This window comes from Callithrix jacchus, chromosome 18, assembly GCF_049354715.1.
Source record: "Callithrix jacchus isolate 240 chromosome 18, calJac240_pri, whole genome shotgun sequence".
Lineage (NCBI taxonomy): Eukaryota > Metazoa > Chordata > Mammalia > Primates > Cebidae > Callithrix > Callithrix jacchus.
The window spans coordinates 13,080,037-13,100,939 of NC_133519.1; the positions used below are offsets into that span (position 1 = coordinate 13,080,037).

Below are 20,903 nucleotides of genomic sequence, written 5' to 3' on the forward strand. Positions count from 1 at the left end.
AGATGATTCTTTTTCCATGTATTGTTAGGGTGTGCGTGCAGTGAGAAGCAGAAGTGACTTTAATTCCAGGTTGTGACTGATTTTCTCCTGCACTTGAGTTCAAATACAATTCGTTACTTTGAGGAGTATTTTCCTTTTGAAAGTTTCCTTCTCTAGTATATATGCCTCAATTTTATTCTTCCTATTAACATTACTTTGACCCTACTTTTATGAAACAATAACCTTGGTCTTATTATGCTAGGAGTACATTTGCTTCCCTTTTTCCCTTGAGCACCTTACAAAATGTCTTCACATTAGTTTCTTTTTTTTTTGACAGGGTCTTGCTTTGTTGCCCAGGCTGGAGTACAATGATGTGATCTCAGCTCGCTGTAACTTCTGCCTCCCAGGTTCAAGCAATTCTTGTGTTTCAGCTTCCAGAGTAGCTGGGACTACAGGTGTGTACCATGACACCTGGCTAATTTTTGTATTTTTAGTACAGATGGATTTTGCCATGTTGGCCAGGCTAGCCTCAAACTCCTGATCTCAAGTGATATGCCCACCTCGGTCTTCCAAAGTGTTGGGATTACAGACATGAGCCACTTCACCCGGCCACATTAGCTTTAATGTGTAGACCATGACCAAGTCAATCCCCAGGTTTCATCTCTGACCATATGTAGAGAGGAGATGACTAGAAGTAAGCTAGGGAGATAAATTTCATACCATCTAGCTACAGACGCTATGGTCAGAGAAGTCCAGAGGTTATGAGAACAGAAATATCTAACTCAGTTTAGCAGGGTCAACAAAAGCTTCCCTAAGGGAACTGGAGTTAAAGCTGAAACCTGAGGATAGGGAGAAAGTTAGCCTGGTGAATAGGAAAAGAAAGAGCTTTCCAGGCAGAGTGAAATTAAGTCCAAGGGCAAGAGAAAGCACATTGGGTTCAAGGAAGTCAGCATTAAATCTGACTACAACCTAGAATACCAAGAGATAAGTGGAAAAGATGAAGTTAGCAAGGTTTATGAGGGCCTTGCAAACCGTATTAAGTTTATCTTGAGGGCAACAAAGAATAAATGTCATTTTAACCATCGAAGTGATTAACCAGATTGACAGTTTATGAGGATCACTCAGACTGCAGTGTGGACAATAGGTTGGAGATGGTCATAGGGGAAGCAAGGAAAACATCAGAAGGATATTACAGTAGTTCCATAAGAGACAATGACAGCCCAGCTAGGATAATGGGGTGGGGAAAGAGAGCAATGAATACCTTCGAAAATTAAAATCAATAAGAGTTGGTAATATATTGAAGAGATGATGGAGAGAGGGAGATAAAAGGTGATACGAGATTTACAGCTGGGGAAACTGAGTGGATAGTGGTGTCATTATTGAGATGAAAGCACAAAGGGGCCTCACTGTAGTGAGGGGAGATGACAAGTTAAGTTTTACCTACACTGAGTTAGAGTGCCTCTGAGGCTTCAAAAACTGATATATTTTTGGCAATTGGTTACATGGGTCTGGAGTTTGGGTGATAGCTTTGGATTTTATATGTAAATGGAAAATATCAACATATCAATAGTAATCGAAGGCATCGAGTAGATGAGATTATTCAGGACAAAAAGATGGAGAACTGGCCTGGCACAGTGGCTCACACCTGTAATCCCAGCACTTTGGCAGGCTGAGGTGGGCGGATCACCAGAGGTCAGGAATTCAAGACCAGACTGGCTAACATGGTGAAACCCTGTCTCTACAAAAATACAAAAAAGTTAACCAGGTGTGTTGGGGTGTGCCTGTAGTCCCAGCCACTCAGGAGGCTGAGGCAGAATTGCTTGAACCGGGAGGCGTAGGTTGCATTGAAAAAAAAAAAAAAGATGGAGAACAACTCTAGGACAGACCCTGAGGAGCAGCCACATTTTAAAAAATGGCAAAAGCTAAAAAGTAAGTAAATAAATAAAAAGGAGAATTAAAAGGAGCAGTCAGAGAGGTAGGTCGAAAACCAGGTATATACAATGTCACAGAAGCTAGGAAAGAACAAGCTGCAAGAAAGAGGAAGTAATTATCATCACGTACTTCCGAGGAGTCACGTAAGATACGTGCTGAAAAGCACCTCAGGACTTGGTAACATGGTGGTCAGTGACAGTCAATGGAGTGGGTTGAGGAATACAAGGAAAGGAAGTAAAAACATAAGAAGATAAAGTTTTCAAGAATACTAACTATGGCCAGGCATGATGGCTCACACCTGTAATCTCAGCTCTTTGCGAGGCCAAGGCAGGCAGATCACTTGACAACAAGGATGCCACCTGACAACAATTTCCTCCTGATAAGAAGGATGTCAGCAGTTAGACCAGCCTGGCCAACATGGTAAAACCTCATAAAAATACCATATATATATATAATCTGGCATGGTGGAAGGTGCCTGTAATACCAGCTACTTGAGAGGCTGAGGAAAGAGAATCACTTGAACCCAGGAGGTGGCGGTTGCAGTGAGCTAAGACTTTAGCTTGCACTCCAACCTGAGCAACAGAGAGAGACTCCATCTCAAAAAAAAAAAAAAAAGAATACTAACTACGACGGGGAGGAGAAAGATCAAGTGAGGTTGTGTGTACCAGGCAGGATTTTGCAAAATGAGAGAGATGTGAGTATGTGTAAATATTGACAGGAAAAAAAACAATAAAGAGAGACTGAAGTATAGAAAAGTGAGGAAATGATCAGCATAGCAAGTTTCCTGAGAAGGCAGGAGAAGGTAGCATCCAGGGAGACAGATTAGGCTTAGATGATGGAACAGAAAAGAAAATATGAATGCAAATAAATGTCAGCAAGTTTGTGATTCAGTGGAAGTTTAGGGATTTTGATTTGTTGATTTTTCTTTTGTTAATTTTTTTTATGTCAATAGCTTTAGGGATACAAGTGGTTTCTGGTTACAGGGATGAATTAGATGGCAGTAAAGTCTAGAATTTTAACGCACCCACCACCTAAGTAGTGTATGTTATACCTAATAGGTATAACAAAAACTACCAATAGGTAGGTTTTCATTCCTCACCCTCCTTACTTCCTCCCCGCTTCTGAGTTTCCAGTGTCCATTATACTACTCTGTATGCTTTTGTGTACCATAGCTTAGCTCCCACTCGTAAGTGAGAATATGCGGCATTTGGTTTTCAATTCCTGAGTTAACTCACCCAGAATAATGGCCTCCAGTTCCATCCAAGTTGCTGCAAAAGACATTATTTCATCCTTCTTTACGGCTGAATAGTATAATATGGTATGATTTTTATTTTCTTTGTGAAATAGAGACAAGACCACCTTTTATGAGAAGGGAGAGGAAAGGGTCAAATAATTGAAGAGAGTATAGATGGTTTAAAATAACTATTGTAGAATACAGAAAACTAACCATAGAAGCTGTATGATCACCGAAAAGTGATGAGTTTCCATTTGAAGTTAGAAGTTATGAATTTGTCATGGCACCAATATATTCAGCTGAGGTGCTTTTCTCTAGCCATGCTCAGTAGCACAGATGCAGAAAACAAAGACAGACCCAACCAGGGCTGAGATTTTTCCTGGCAGATGTGACTGAAAGATAAACAGGGAAAGGGAACTGAGGATGCTTAAAGAAATGAGTTTGTTGAAGTAATGGACCATGAAGTCTGTATCAGTCAGGGTTCTCTAAAGAAACAGAATCTATTTTACATAAAGAGTGTGTATAATAAAAGGAGCTTTATTTTAAGGAATTGATTCACCCAATAACAAAGACTGGTAAGTCCAAAATCTGCAGGGGGTGCTGGCAAACTAAAGACCCAGGGAAGAGCCAATACTGCAGTTCTAGCCCAATAGTCTGCTCGCAAAATTTCCTCCTACTAACAAGCATGTCAGTCTTTTATTGTTTTTTCTATTCAAGCCTTAAACTGACTGTATAAGGCCTACCCACCACATTATGGAGGCAATCTTCATTATTCAAAGTCCAGATATTTAAATGTTAATCTCATCCAAAAACACCCTCACAGAAACATCCAGAATAATGTTTGACCATATATCTGGGTACTGTGGCCCTGCAGTATTGACGTATATAATTGACCATTATGGAATGTAAGCATGAAAAAAAAGTGAAAACAGTCAGAGACTGAAAGATAAATGTATGTATCGTGGGTTCCAATGAACCAGAAAATCCAATGTATTGAGAATCAGCGAATGGGGGAGCTTTAAGGAGAGGAGGCAGTGGAAAAAATAATTGTGAAAACTATATGTATTATTCCAGTCACCAAATAGTCTGCTCAGCATCTCCAGACAGCTGATGGTGAAAGGCTTTCCTAGACAAAGCCAGTCTCCAAAGACTGGAACAAATATCCACCTCTTCGAATTCATAGACAGCCACACAGCCACAAGGATCAGGAACATTCAAGGAAAGATGACATTACCAAAGGGACAAAATAAAGCACCAGTCACTGATCTTAAAGAAACAGAGATGTATGAACTACCTGACAAAGAGTTCAAAATAATTTTTAAGGAAGCTTGGTGAACTTCAAGAAAATACAGAGAAGCAATTAAAGGAAATGAGAAAAGCAATAAATAAGCAAAATAAGAACTCTAACAGACAGATCATCATTATAAACTTATTACAGACATGGAGGTGATTCTAAGTATTGATAAGTTCCAGGGTAAGAGGTAACAAAATAATACTTCTTTATAAAATAGTTAGACCAATATTTTTCCCTACCATTGTTTCTAGAAGTTTAAAATACTGATTGACCCACTAAATATATTTGTAACTAGTTTAGGATAGAACAGATTCATGAGCTTTTAGAGCTTAGAGGGGACTTGCTATGAACTGAATGCTTGTATCCCTTCAAAACTCATTCCTAACACCCAATGTGAAAGTATTAGGAGCTGTGGCCTTTGGGGGTTAAGTCATGAGTGTGGAGCCCTCATGAATGGAATTTATGCTTTCATTATAGGGATCCCAGAGAGCTCTTCCACTATATGAGGATACAGGGAGAAGATGTTCATCTATGAACCAGGAAGCAGACCAGATTCACAGATGGTCATCTATGAACTAGAACTTAAACATGCTGCCACCCTGATCTCAGGTTTCCAGCTGCCAGAACCATGAGAAATACATTTCTATTATTTGTCATCCACCCAGTCTATGGTACTTTGTTATAGCAGCCTGGGCTGACTAAGTGAGAATTCTGGTTATTAACAGGGAGATAACATAATATAAAAGAAAGAATTCAGTTGTTGGAGTCATGAAAACCCAGGCAGTTTACATAATCTCTTTAAGCTTCATTTTCCCTATAACAATCCATAATTATCAGGATTTTGAAAATTAGAAATAATGTATGCAAAATATAAGGTAAGTAGTCAATAAATTAAATTACTATTATCTAGCCCATCCACTTGAGTTTTCATGAGGATACGAAATCTATGGAAGTAAAGACTCAAATGTATAGAACTGGAGAGAGCAAATACATCTAGTCCTTTTAATTCTGGTATCTTTCATTTTAGCACACTTCTCTCAATCTTTTTTCACCAAACAAATATTTATTGAGCACCTAATGTTTCAGGCACTGGGCTGGTGATATAACTGTGACAAAAGTAGACATAGTCCCAGCCTTCCCATGGTTGTTAATTCAGCAGAATGCACTACAAATCAAACATTTTTACTCCATGTTTTAAAATATGTTACTTCTTGTAATTGACATTACAATTCTGGAATTCTGGACAATGATATCCCCCTTCCCCATTCTGAATAAGGAAATCAAACTCAGAATGATTTAGAAACTTGTCTAAGATTAGATGCTAAAGTTCAGAGGTAGATCAATATGGACTTCCTCATTTGTTTATTCAACAGTTATTTCTGTTTACCTAATAGGCACTGAAATAATTTCTATAATATAGACACAAAGACACTGCACATGTTGATTACCCAAGGGCCTCAATATACTATTAAGTGCTTGCACAACTCATGAAAACATTTTTGCTACTTAAAAACAAAATGATATGGCAGCTATAACAAACATCAATCATTTCATTTTCAAAATTGTGTTTGTTATAAAGGGCCTTTCAAGAAGGGATAATTTGGAGACTACGGCTCTTTAAAAGTTTGATTATAGTGTGCACAAAGATTTAGCTACAAGATATTCATCATACCATGGCTCATAATAGCAAAAACCTGGAAACAAGATATTTAAAAAGGATGGTTACATATTCGGTAGTATAGTCACAGAATGAAATGTACATATCAAAACAGGTAGAAACATATTTAATTGACTAAAAATCTGTTCATCTTATAAAACAAAGCAAATTATAAAATGGCATGAACAGAATGACTTTAGTTTTGTAATAGCAATTTGAGAGAAAATGAGAAAAAATATATACACAAAATGTAAACACTGGTGATATATGGATGATAAGTGGTAGAGGTGGGTTTTGAACCCAGAATGTCCAATTCTAACTCAAGTGACTATTTTTTTCATTATATTTCTTCTAGAAAAGCTAATTACAATTATCTATAATTTGGTCTCTCCCTTCAGGTATTTAAAATATAGTTGGGAAGATAAGGTTTGTACACATAAAGTGCTTATTATGTAAGGATAGTTGGTAAATGTTAATTTCTCCTCTGTATATTCTGTAATAGGTATTCATAAAATCAAAAATTATATTAAACTAATTCAGAATGTAAATGATAACATATCAAATAATATAGAAAAGTGTATCATAAAAATGAATAAATAAATATGTGTCCTGCTCCACATTTCTTCAACCATTCTTCAGAGGAGAACTCTCTCAAAATGTTTTGTTTTTATTTTTCTGGCAGCAACCTTTGAGAGTAAAAGTTACCAATTTTAAATAATATCTCCAGTATTGCAGGCAAGGATTTAAATCCCTTACACTACCTCTCTTCTCTTTATCTCAATGTTTGATGGTTTTATTTTTTCAATTTTGTTACTTTTCTAATTCTAAGTAATACACTTATTTTGCTTTTTCCATCAACTTGTGACTGTATTGCTTATATTTTTACATTTCTAATGCAAGCAAACATGCCATACTTTTCCTATGGACAGACTCTAATACTTGGTGATATGATTTGGCTGTGTCCCCACCCAAATCTCATCTTGAATTGTAGCTCCCATAAATCTCCATGTGTCATGGGAGGGACCTGGTGAGAGGTAACTGAATCACTGGGGTGGGTTTTCCTGTGCTATTCACATGATAGTAAATACATCTCATGAGCTCTGATGGTTTTATAAAGGGCAGTTGCCCTGCACATGTGCGCTTGCCTGCCTTCATGTAAAATGTGCCTTTGCTCCTCCTTTGCCTTCCGCCATGATTGTGAGCCTCCCTAGCCATGTAGAACTGTGAGTCCATTAAACCACTTTTTTAAAAACTAAACTACCCAGTCATGAGTATTTCTTCAAAGCAGTATGAAAATGGAATAATACACTAGGCAAGCAATAAATATCTATATTGTGATATTGAGCACATAGATATAGAAGTAAGACCGCCTAAGAGCAAAAACTGGGTTTACCACTTACTAACTGTATAGCCTTGACAAGATATTTGACCTTTCTTTTCCTCATCTTTGTGTTCTAAAATGTCCAAGGATAAATCTAGGGAACATTTTGTGAAAGTCTCTAAGAAATATTCATCAATTCTTTGATAGATATATCTCCTATTTTTTTCCCCATTTTATCTTCCCAGGTTTCTTATTACTTGAAAGTGGAATCTCTTATGTTGATTATATATGTTTTTTCTTTTCTCCTACCTCTTATATTTCTTTCTCCTTTTGTTGTATATTCTAAACTGTATTGTTCAATAAGGTAGTCACTAGCCACATGTGGCTGTTTACATTTAAATTTGAATTAATAAATATTAACCAATACTAAAAATTTAGTTCCTCAGTCACACTACTCACATTTCAAGTGCTTAATAGGCATAGCCACATATAGCTTGTGGCTATTAGACTGGACAGTACAAATATCTAAGGTTCTATTAGATAACACTATTGCAAAAGTTTTTGTCAACTTTGGTTTTTTTCTTTTTATTTTAGAGTTACTTTGAACCTAAAAATACTTTTATGCTCTCCAGTTGCCTCTTTTGCCTTTTGGTCTTGTCTCATTTAAACTCTTTGAAATACATTAATTAGAATTGTTTTTATTATTTTTTAAATAGATAAACCAAAGTTGTACAAAAAAGTATTGCACTTGGATGGCGGACACCCTAAATACTCTAACTTAATCACTATACAAATTTTGTTATATACATGTAACAAAATTTTATGTTCCCCATTAATTTGTACAAATGTTTTACGAAGAAGAAAAGACCTACTTAAATGAAAATAAGAAGAAAAGTTGCATATATTTATGATGTACAATGTGATGTTTTGATACATATATAATGAAATGATTAAATCAAGCTAATTAACACATCCATCTCTTCATATGCTTATCTTTTAGTGATAATATTTAAAATCTACTCTCTATGCAATATTCAAATACACAATTCCTTATTATTAACTACAGTCATCATACTGTAAAACAGATCTCCAGACATAATTCTCCTGTCTAACAGAAACTTTGTATCTTTGGACCAACATCTCTTCATTTGTCCTTTCCATGCAGTCCCTGGTCACCACCATTTTACTCTCTGCATCTATGAGTTCGACTTAGGAGATATGCAGTATTTGTCTTTCTGTACCTGGCTTATTTCGCTTAGCATAATGTTCTCTAAGTTCAGCAATGTTGTCATAAATGACAATATTTCCTTCCTTTTAAAGGCTGAATGGTATTCTATTGTGTATGTGTGTGTATCACATTTTCTTTATTCATCCATTGATGGATACTTAGGTTGAGTCCATTTCTTGGCTATTGTGAAGGATGTGCTGCAGTGAACATGGGAGTGCAGATGTCTCTTTGACATACTGATTACATTTCCTTAGGATCTATAGCCAGAAGTAGAATGCTAGGGGTTAATATAAAAATATATAACAAACTCAACTCAATAATAAGAAAACAATCCAATTTAAAAATGGGCAAAGGACCTGAATATTTCTCTAAAGAAGATAAACAAATAGCTAACAGGTTTTTTTGAAAAAATGCTCAACATTACTAATCATCAGGTAAATGCAAATGAAAACCACAATGAGATATCACGTCACAGCTTTTAAAATATCTAGTATCAAAAAGACAAAAGACAACAATTTTTGGCAAGCGCATGAAGAAAAGGGAACCCTCGCACACATTGGTAAAAATGTAAATTGATACCATGATTATGGAAAACAGTATGGAGGCTACTCAAAAAATTAAAAATATTAGAGTTTTTAACTTTTCTTCTGTTATCTGAATTATTTCTATTTCCTCTAGGGTTAGTTTTTAAAAATATAATATTGCTCTATTTCCTGCTCCTAACTTATTCATATGCTTAAATAATCTTAGTTGCCCATTTATATCAATAAAAAAGATTTTCTTTTTCCTGATTTGCATAAATAGGTCCATTTTTACACTAAGTAGAAGTTTTGTGGCAGGTTTAGGGAAGAAGTCTTTCAATTTGCAAGAAAATGGATGTCAGGCTACAAACTTCTCCTACCTCCAAATGTTATAAGAAAGCAGTTTTCCCATAGCACCAATATTTATAGTAGATGCCTTTCAGACAATCTATTAGTTGGTCAATAAATACTGACAGAGCACCCACTACAGTCCAGGTACTCTCCTATATTTCTATATAGGAGATATTTCTATATAGGAGATAAAGTAGAAAATAAAGCACATGAATCCTGCCCTCAAGGAACTTACATTTAGTGTTTGTAAAAAGTTTGTCCAATTTCTTTCAGAAAGAGTCGTGGGGTTTTACTAGAGAGATTAGAAAGCAGATGCCCATATGTCTAAGCTCTATACTATAAAGTAGAGGAGGGAGATGGGAATGACCACTGAGAAAGAGCCCCTTATACAAACCTTCAACTACTGTGCCTGTTTACAGCCCCACTTCCATTCACACCTCCATCATACCTGCTAATTCTGAGTCTAGTGCTTTTCCAGGTTCAGATGGTCTGATCTGCCTTCACCTCTCCCATGCCCTCATAATACGTTCTTGGCTGAGGCTTTCTCCATTTATATCAATAATGAACATTCTACTGTCCACTTTCCATTTTCCATAAATTTATTGAAATCTCTTAGTTATGATTCTCCTTTGTTTCTGTTCATAATTCCAGTTTATTTTTTTTCTTTTTGTATATTGATCCTTTTAGAAGATTTAGGGATTTGAGAATATATATATTTTTTAGTCCATCATCATCTTAAACAAACTCCTTTTACTTCTGTAAGTAAAAAGATAATTAAAATATAAATGTAAGCTGAAGCCCTCTTTTTTGCTTGCCAAATTTTCCAGTATTATAATCATTTAAAATTATTTTATTAGTCATTTCTTTTCAAAGTAGCCATCATGGATTTTATCCAAAGCCCTCATTCAAGACTTCAGTTGTGACCTTTGAAGAGTAATTGGCTCTTAAAGACAGTTCTATATTAATCAATATATTTTTATTGTGTTCTTCTCCCTCCGTCTCCCAACCCCACCTCACCTCTTCCTTTCTATACCATCCCCATACAAAATTAGACAGGGCTGTTAGACGGATCTGTTTCAAAAAAGAAGAAAAGGCAACCAAATCTTCTCTTTGGTAATGGCTGAGTTGTTTGGGACTTTTTGTATAGAAATCCAAATACTTTTTTTAAGCACCAGACAGAGAGCAATCTCTTTCCTTCTGTTGTCATCCCTTTCAGTCACCACCCACCCAGAGTATGGGTATTAATTAAATGGTCTTGAGTAAGCACTAAAAAAGTGGGAATGCCTATAAAAGAGTTAGAGAGCTACTGTTTAGAGACAAGGCAAGATCCAACTCCAACTTTCTAAATATAAACTATAACAAAACCATAGACATTTAAAGTTGAAAGAGTTCGGTACCCTTCACTGTAAGTCACTCCTCCCTTAATTCTTCCCATGGCAAGACTTCTCTCATAACCTAGCCAACAGATCATGATACAGCTTCTATAGGAACAGTTCATTGCTTTAGTAATGGTCCAAGTAATTGTCAGACAACTCTGCTCCTTAGAAAGTTCTTACGCGGTGGCTCACGCCTATAATCCCAGCACTTTGGGAAGCCGAGGCAGGTGGATCACAAGGTCAAGAGACCGAGACCATCCTGGTCAACATGGTGAAACCCCGTCTCTACTAAAAATACAAAAAATTAGCTGGGCATGGTGGTGCTCGCCTGTAGTCCCAGCTACTCTGGAGGCTGAGGCAGGAGAATTGCTTGAACCCAGGAGGCGGAGGTTGCGGTGAGCCGAGATCCTGCCATTGCACTCCAGCCTGGGTAACAACAGCGAAACTCCATCTCAAAAAAAAAAAAAAAAGGAAAGTTCTGAAGAACTAGAGTCTGCTTTTTAGAAAGTTTTAAGCATTGATTCCAGCTGTGTTACCTGGCATTACTCAAAATAAGAAACTCAAGGTAATGAAAAAACTACGGGTTCGGAGACATGCTTTCTTGAGGCATTTCCATTCTGAATCTTGACTCTGCCATTTGCTAGGTACATGTCTGTAGGCAAATCGCTTAACAGGTAAAAGCCTTAACTTCCTTATCTGTTAAAAGAGGATAATAACTACCTAAAAGGGCTGTGAGAATTAAGATAGCCCATATAAAGCTCCTGACATGTCATAAGTGTTCAATGAGCATTAATTTCTTTCTCTTCCACACCCATAAAAACCCTGCAAGTATTTGAAGACAGTTATTATGTCTCCCGTGTTTCTTTCCAATCCAGCTTTGAACATACCCACTTCGTCAGGAGACTGGCCCATGAGCTCCAGGGCCGCAAGACATAACTTACTCACTCTAAACACTCTAGTTCCTGCATCGTGTTGAGAAATAGTTGGTACTCAGGCAATATTAACTAATCAGAACTAAGATGACCTTCACATGCCAATTCCAATGCCCAGAAGTCTTCTCCCTTTGGGGGGATGCTAAGAAAATGTTTATAGGTGTAAATTATCAGTAAAGATTTTTTCCCCAAAATTTAGTTCCCTTGTATGTTTCTTGATAATCAGGAAATTTGGAACAAGGTTTTCGCTCAATAGCAATGCTTAGCTTCAGCTTTCTGATATAATTACCCCCATTCCCACCCCATCGCTAACTTGGCCTGTATCTTTTATACTTGTTTGCATTGATATTTTGTCTATTTATTTTATCCTTGGACAAGGAGGCAAGGGTGTTTTAAAATGTCCTCTATTTTCTTTAAATATCTAAGAAAAAATTGAATCTAGTTCTTATTTTCATTAAATATTTTCTACTAAGAAGGACCTAAATCTAGGAGATGATAAAAATGTTTGCCAGTTCAGCATCTCAGACTCACCTCAGTTCTCAGCTTGATGATTTCAACATCTCCCTTTCCCGTTTACAGAGAGAACACAGTAATATAGATGATCAGTTCCAAACTCCTTGAATAGTAAAAATGTCTTTTTTTTTTTGAGACGGAGTTTTGCTCTTGTTATCAAGGCTGGAGTGCAATGGCGCAATCTCGGCTCACCGCAACCTCCGCCTCCTGGGTTCAGGCAATTCTCCTGCCTCAGCCTCCCGAGTAGCTGGGATTACAGGCACGCACCACCATGCCCAGATAATTTTTTGTATTTTTAGTAGAGACGGGGTTTCACCATATTGACCAGGATGGTCTTGATCTCTTGACCTCGTGATCCACCCGCCTCGGCCTCCCAAAGTGCTGAGATTACAGGCTTGAGCCAATGCGCCCGGCCTAAAACTGTCTTTAAAAAGCAGACCTCAATCACACTTTTAAAATAGTACATCTTAAGTAAGCAAGACTTTGCACACTAAGCAAGATTTTTTTTTTTCTAACTTTGCCTCTGGGCTAGGAGAGCAGAGCATTGAAACACCTGAATCAACTGGTATCTCCACTTCTGTCACATGGCTAAATAGGGGCCTTTATTTTTAAACACATGATTGACAGCCCTCTCTCAGGGTTGGGTCAGATACAGGCCATCCTGTGGGCAGACAGAGGAATCAGATGACTTATAAGGTCCCTGCCAGTGCTGTGATTTTCAAACAGAAATGTAATTATGTCCTTAGGTTAAAAAATAAGGGAGGGAAGCCAACACTACCTTGAAGATCCTTCAAAACTATAATCTCCAAAGTCAGTAAATGAATCAAGAAACCCGTTCCCCTTTCTTTTGATGCATCTGAAGCTAAGATTTCATTGAAACTGCCTAAAGAAGGAAATAAAATTAAGACAACTGACAACAGAGGAGGAGAGATTGGGTTTGGTGGTGATGAATCAGGTCATTAAACCCAGAGGGTGTCTCCTTAACTGCGCAATTAGGGACTCAATAAAAGGTTCCAGCTCCTGCTGTCAGCTCAGAGCCCGCTGCCCCACGTTCACCTGCTCTCACTTGTGAACTAGGTAAGTCCATCTGCTTGAGCATACTTGGGATTTCAGCTGCTGTTTTTCTTATGTGTGAGATTCTGAGAGGATTTCAGAGGAAACACACTTTAAGTCTATGTCAACCCCTATTAATAATAATAAACGGGGAGCACTCGCCACCCAAATGCATTACTTGCTTATGGAACTTCTGTGATCTTTTTAAAATAGTACATCTTAAGTAAGCAAGATGTCTGTGATCACTTTTCTTTTTTAAAAAAATATAAATTGTTTGTATGTCATAGGCATGAATTTTATTCAGCAAGGCACAGGATCAGATCTCTAATACAATGAAAATGTAGAAACATTTAAAGGATAGGAAATGAATGACTAAGGGATTGGGACACAGAATCGTGTCTTCTTGGTTAAAGCATGTTGTTTCCACCTGCAAACAGAGGGGTTGATTTTTGTGGTGTGACTTCTCTTTCCACCAGAAGTTTTACTAACTTTAAAGGTTATACCCTCCTAACCAGAAGAGGCTAGACTGAGGCAAAGGGAGAGAAGAGCAGATAGACATTCTCAGACAAGGCTGGAAGAATGGGTCCAATTCTATTGGCTTCATTTGTGCATTTTAATCCTTATGCTTGAGTTTTCTTATCACCTTCCTTATGCAATGAAGCTTTATCTAAGCACATGAATGCTGCTGTTTACTGAAGGGTGGGGAGAATGATCTCTTTAATACCTACCTACTTGTTGTGGTGAGATCTGATCTCACCACAATGTCTGGTACAAAACTAAATCACCCCTGGAGTTCAGGTATAATATTTTAAGATACAGAATAGAGCAGGGGATGCAGTGGAGATGGGGGGAGGAACAAAAAGGATGACCTTGGTATCTCCTTCCTGAAGGACCCATCCTGGAAAATGAGCTTTGTTTGTTCTTTCTCACAGCCTCTCTTGAGTTTGTAAAGATGCCTCGGCTCCTGAGAGATGTCCTCTGTGTAATTGAGACATTCCACAAATATGCCAGTGAGGACAGTAACCAGACAACACTGACCGGCAGAGAACTGAAGCAACTCCTCCAGGGCGAGTTTGGGGACTTTCTTCAGGTGAGCTATTCATAGAGCTGTGGAAATTCCTTCCCACTCACCCTTTCTTTATATTCCAAGCAAGATGTGCATGTGTGATCCCCATCTGTTTTACACTTAGCTACCAGCTCTCAACACTCACTGACTCTTGAACGACTATTTCCAATCTCAACTCCCTACTCTGTGCAATTGCTTAGAGAACATGAGTTTTTCATCACTGAGATTATTGCTTCCACAAAGCTGACTTCTGAAAGGAGTCACAAACCCTTATGCATCAAAATGCAACTCACAAATGATATAAATGCTCCTTCTTGAGCATAGCTCTCTGACTAAAAAAAAAAATGGCTAAAATATTTGGGGATTTGTGTTACATGACTACAGAACCACAGAGTTTTATGATGCCTGATCTAGCCCTGTGCCTAATAGTTTATTTAAATCTTAATGCTAATGTTAATTGGTTCCCAAGTGGTTGAAAACCTTTTAAGAAAACACTGTATAGTATTTTTAATGTGGTAAACATGTGAAGGCCTTTGAGCTGTGGGTTTTACTGGTGGAAGGAACTTTAGCAGGTTTTCGTTCTTGTCATTAGATATCAGAGAACTGAAATTGGTTGGAACTGTAAGCAGTGAATAGATGTGTTGTTAGAATGATTCCATTACTTATACATTGTTCAAAATTCTAATAAAGTAACTTCCTTTCTAAGGAAAAAAAATGGCATGCAGAACCAATAAATTCTTGCTATTCTGGGAAAGTTAACCTGTTACTGAGGAATGGGTTCAGAAAAATAGAATTCTTGGGAGACACTCAGGACACTGGACCACATATAAATAAGCTAATTTCTCACCGTGTTTTCATGCAGCCATGTGTCCTTCATGCTGTGGAAAAAAATTGGAATCTTCTGACTATTGACAGTAATTACACCATCAGTTTTGATGAATTTGTTCTTGTAATCTTCAACTTGTTGAACCTCTGTTATCTTGACATACAATCATTACTAAGTTCAGAATTAAGACAGGCGACTAAACCAGAGATGCAGAAGCCAGATGATGTGGCTCTTCAGGCAGCCACTGGAGGTGGTCAGTGGACAGCGGAAACTTCACCAACTCAACAAGAGAGGATGCTTCCGTCAGAAATGGCATCCTCATCTCAGCTCATGCCTGAAGAAAGTGGAGCAGTTGGAAACCACAGAGTGGACCCATGGAGAGAAGCCAAGACTCACAACTTTCCAGGAGAAGCATCTGAACACAACAACTCTAAGAACCAACACCTGGAAGGAGATGAACGGAGTCAGGAAGTGGCCCAAGATGTACCAACAACAGAAGACAATGAAGGCCAACTTAAGACAAAGCCAATGGAAGGATCAAAACAGACCAGCAGTCCCACAAAGAGAAAGGGACAGAATAAGGAGATCCCCCAAGAAAGCGATGAATCAGCCAGGGAGCAAAGTGTTTCCAAGATAAGAGACCAGTTTGGAGAACAGGAAGGAAATTTGGGAACCCAAAGTTCACCAGCACAAGAAGCAACACAGAGACCATCTGAGGACCAGGAAGTCAGAATAGAAAAGGAGAAACACTCTAACACACAAGAACCACCTCTGCAAGGGGAAGATGAACCCAATTCAGAACATGCTGACATGCCAGAACAAGCTGCTGCCAGGAAACCATCTCAGACACAGAAATCAACTGATCCTGAGGATGTCTGTAGAACATCTGACAATCAAGAACCAGGAAAGGATGCTGACCAGACACCAGCTGAGACAAAGAATTCAGGTGAAACTGAGGATTATGATAGAACATCTGAGGCCCAAGAAAAAGAATGTGAAACAAAGGACCTGCAAGACCAAAGTGGTCGCAGAAATGGTTCAGAATCATCTGATATGAGAGATGAAAGGAAAGAGAGGAGAGGCCCTGAGACCCATGGAACAGCAGGACAGAAAGAACCTGACAGAAAAACTCGGCCACTAGTTCTGGAAACCCAAACACAGGCTGGAAAGTATCAGGAACTCCAAGGATTATCAACATCAAAAGATGCTGAAAAAGGTTCTGAGACACAATATCCAAGCTCAGAAGGAGGAGATCAAACTCACCCTGAACTTGAAGGAGCAGAAGTCTCAGGAGAAGAGGCAGAACACACTGAAGAAGGCACAGCAGAAGCATTTGTGAACAGCAAAAACGCACCTGCAGCAGAAGGGACGCTGGAGGCAAAAGAAAAGACACGAGATTTGGCACCACTTGAGAAGCGGTCTGCAGGAGAAAACAGTAGGGTCACCAAGACTCATGACAAACCAGTTGAGGAGGAGGATGGTTACCAGAGGGAGGACCCTGAGTCACCAATCACACAGAACGATGAGGGGTCTTCTGAAACTCCCAACAGCCTGGCTTCAGAGGAAGGCAACAGCAGCTCAAAGACAGGTGAACTGCCTATGCAAGGGGATTCCCAGAGTCAAGGGTACCCACATGGAAAGTCTGTGCAAGGAGGTCGCAATAATAACCCAGGTACCCAGAGGCAGGGAACACCTGGTGAGAAAAACAGAGCTCAGGAGGCAGTGGTGCTGGCAGTCAGAGGAGAGGATATACAGCACACAGAGGACCAGGAACAGCCTGCCAGAGAAAAATACAAGAGTCAAGGCTCAGGAACCAAAGGCCCAGGTGCAGCTGTGGAACCCAGTGGACACCCAGAAGCACAGGAATCCACAACAAGAGATGAAAACAGAAAGTCCCTGGAAATAGAGATCACAGGTGCCCTGGATGAAGACTTCGCTGACCAGCTTTCTCTGATGCAGCTCCTTGGAAAGGGAGAGAGCAGAAATAAATTAAAGGTCCAAGGCCCAAGCAGCAAAGAAGAAAAAGGTAGAACACCAGAGGCCCAGGGTGCTTTGTTAGAAAGGTGGGATGAGGACAATTCAGCCTCCCCCCAGATACAACTGGAAACAGAGGAACCTGTAACACTGGAGGAGGAAGATGAAAGTCCCCAAGAGCTGGCAGGAGGTAGTAACCAGCAAAATCCAACCAAGAAAGAGCCCAATTCTTCAGTCTCCTGGTCAAGTCTTAAAAAGCAGATGCAGAGAGACCAAGAGCCCTGTTCTGTGGAGAAGAGTACGGTCCATTCCAGTCCACTATACCAGTACCCACAGCAGAAGATACTGCAGGAAACAAACATAAACCAAGAGGAGCATCAAAAGCAAGTGCAGATAGTTCAGGCATCAGGCCCAGGGCTTTGCAGTGTATCCCTCACCAGTGAGATCTCAGATTGTTCTGTCTTTTTCAACTACAGCCAAGCATCACAAGCATACACCAGGGGACTTCCACCTGATGAGAGCCCTGCTGATGCACAGGAAACACCAGCTCCCCAGGCCGTGGAAGTTAAGCAGGGTCACCCTCACAGAGAGAGGCTGGTACCACAAAGGGAGGCAAGCACCACGAAGGAATGAATCATTATCATCTCAACCTGCCCCCATCTTCTCTCCCAATCACCCTCGATATTCACCTGTACACATTCATATGCAGATTAACAATCTTTTAAACTCCCTTCCTAAGTTTCTGCAAGAGCAAATAATACAGTATTCAGCAGTGGGAGCCACCACCAAGGAAACATCCGGCCAAACAAATACAGTCTGTAAAACTCCTACCAGATAATGCTACTTCCAAGTGCCAGAATGGACTTTGTCATGAGACAGTTTATCTCAATGTACCTGACATTAAAAATAGAAAAATTCCTTCCATATCTTTAGCAGGTGCCAATTTCTCCAACTGATTTATTGAATTTAAAATGTAGCAGTAAGAAATTATGAGACTCTGCAATGCTCTCTCATAATCATAAAATATTAATTCATAGATATAGATTATTCTGCTTTGTGACATTTCCTAGAAGTATTTCAAGTTCATCCTAAAATTTTACCCTTCAAAATGACTTTAGATATCACCTAACTTAATTATGGTTTTCTAGCACTTCACTGCTCATCCAACAAATTTTTATTAAATTCCACTCCTTACACAAACTGTTCATAGCTTCTGGCTCAAATAAACAATCAGAATAATTATGAGAGAGAAAACACAAATCTAAAGTGTGCCTGATTTCATAAGAAGCTCTTGTAACCAACCATCCAGTGAGTCTACTAGAGTTTTACCTATATGGTCTGATGAGAGCATTAAATTCAAATTGATAATTAAACAACCTGATGATCAATTTCTTCTGTTGCTTCATTTTTTTAATCCTTCATTCTCTATCTTACCTTGGAGACACTGATCAAAAACAAAAACAATCTTAGTTATTTGTGTTTTTTCAAAAGACTATAATTAAAGTATGATACTCTCCAAGCTTAGTCATGACTCAGCAAAGGAATAAAATTGTCATCATACTATGTTTCCTGAAGCCAAAAAGCAGTCCAATCCTCCATCTCCTATTGCAGTCTGCCTTTGAGGTTCAGTATTCTTCCACATCAACCTTCACATTTTCCACAGCCTAAAATCCAAGTATATACCCTCCCCCTCCAATATTTTCAAGTCTTTTCATTCTACACTCAAACATGAATTACATCACTATCTGAAAAAGTACATATAATTTTAAATGAGCAAGAGATGAAACAATTCACAAAAAAAATATATATTTGTTTTCTGTTAGTCTATGCTCTAGTATATATATATATATATATATATATACACACATATACTATAGGCTTACTAAAGAAAAAAATTATATATAATTATTTAATTAATATATAATTATATATAATTTTAGTGTGTATATATATACTACAGCAATTATTTAATTTATAATTATATATAATTTTAGTGTGTGTGTGTATATATATGTATATATACACTAGAGCATAAACTTATCCCTTTTAGTGTTTGTGTGTGTGTGTATATATATATATATATATAGACACTAAAGCATAAACTTATCCCTTTTAGTGTGTGTGTATATATATATATACTAGAGCAATTATTTAATTAATATATAATTATATATGAATTTAGTGTGCATGTGTATATATATCTATATATATATATACACACTAGAGCATAAACTTATCCTTTTTACTCTGTGTGTGTGCGTATATATATATATACATATACACTGTGTGTGTGTATACATATATATACATATACATATATATACACACACACACACTAAAAGGCATAAGTTTATGCTTTATACATATATATATACATACACACACACACACACACACACACACTAGAGCATAAACTAATCCCTTTTAGCAAGCAATGTGGCAATAGGTACCTGAGTCCATAAAAATGAAAAACTTCCTGGTTAATAAATTCACAAAAGAAGCTATACAGATGGCCAATAAACCGTTGGGATCCTCATTGAGATGGAAGAAAATGTGACTGACAACAGCTCCAGTGGCAGTGGTGCTGGTAGTCAGAGCAGAGGATATACAATTCACAGGGAACAGGAACAGCTGAAGAGCAGAAACGTTTACCTCTATGGTTTGCTGAGGGCATTAAATTAATGGGCAGTGGCTCATGCCTGTAATCCCAGCACGTTAGGAGGCCAAGATGGGAAGATCACTTGAGCTCAGGAGTTTGAGACCAGCCTGGGCAACATAGTGAGATCTAATCTCTACTAAAATAGAAAAAGAATCAAAATTTTCTTTACTAAGCATATTTTATTTTCTTAACTGAAAAAATAAAAAACCTAATAGTTTTTAAACATTCTCTTAGCATTCTAGCAATCAGCCCTAATAGAATGGTGGGCAGAAAGAAGAAGAGTTAGCTGAACTTTTTTCTTTTTTGCCATCATCTTTCAAGAAGTATTCCTTTGAAGCTGATGTTGCCCTTCATCCAATAAGCCTAAAGACCTCCAACTTCCACAGTTCTGGACAGCAGACACCAATGGCCGTCTCTCCTGAAATCCTCCCTTCACTGGACTTTCCCCATCTCCCTAGTTAATTCCTGTCATCCCGTTCCCAAGACTGTGGGCCCTTTCCAAGGACCCTTCTTTCTATGAACTTTCTCCTCATGAGAGCCCATGCTTGGTTCAAGTTACTATTATCTCTTTCACTCTGATGAGTCTCAATTCACCTTGTTCAAAGCTGACGGTGCACTTCAATCCAGTCTCTACAAATGCTCACAGATATGATGCCTCCTACTGTCAACCACTTCCAGACAAACTGGCTTTTCTTCTCAATTTCCTTCCTACTGTCATTCTATCTTCGTTCTATCATATTTCAAAGGCATAAACTTTGGAATCATCATTTGCCTTGTCTCATTCTTCATATCTAATCTACTGTTATCTCAGTAGTTTTTTTAAGCCCATATTCTAGATCCATCTTTCATTCTCTATTCCCTGTAGGATTTCACCTACCCTCCACCTAAAATACTATCTTTCCCCACAACTTTTCCTGAATGACCAAATCCTGTTCTTATGGGATCTAATGCTGATGACATTTTATGTATTCGTTCCAATTTTTTTTT

General features: G+C 38.2%; 2 protein-coding genes across 4 annotated transcripts in view; one reads left to right on the top strand and one right to left on the bottom strand.

Moving 5' to 3' along the window:
* LOC103788982 (uncharacterized) overlaps positions 1-20,903 on the bottom strand; it is an 870,763-nt gene that overhangs the window by 716,062 nt on the left and 133,798 nt on the right. The window lies entirely within an intron of this gene.
* Positions 14,328-17,995, top strand: TCHHL1 (trichohyalin like 1). The gene is made up of 2 exons (XM_035279905.3): positions 14,328-14,481; positions 15,320-17,995. The coding sequence occupies exons 1-2, from the start codon at positions 14,344-14,346 to the stop codon at positions 17,888-17,890; spliced, it is 2,709 nt and encodes a 902-aa protein (XP_035135796.1). The 5' UTR covers positions 14,328-14,343; the 3' UTR covers positions 17,891-17,995.

Bases quoted from the DNA above. Each gene is read 5' to 3' on its own strand.
- TCHHL1 (XM_035279905.3), top strand. From the start codon at position 14,344: ATGCCTCGGCTCCTGAGAGATGTCCTCTGTGTAATTGAGACATTCCAC. The intron at 14,482-15,319 runs GTGAGCTATTCA...GTTTTCATGCAG, and splicing joins AGTTTGGGGACTTTCTTCAG to CCATGTGTCCTTCATGCTGT.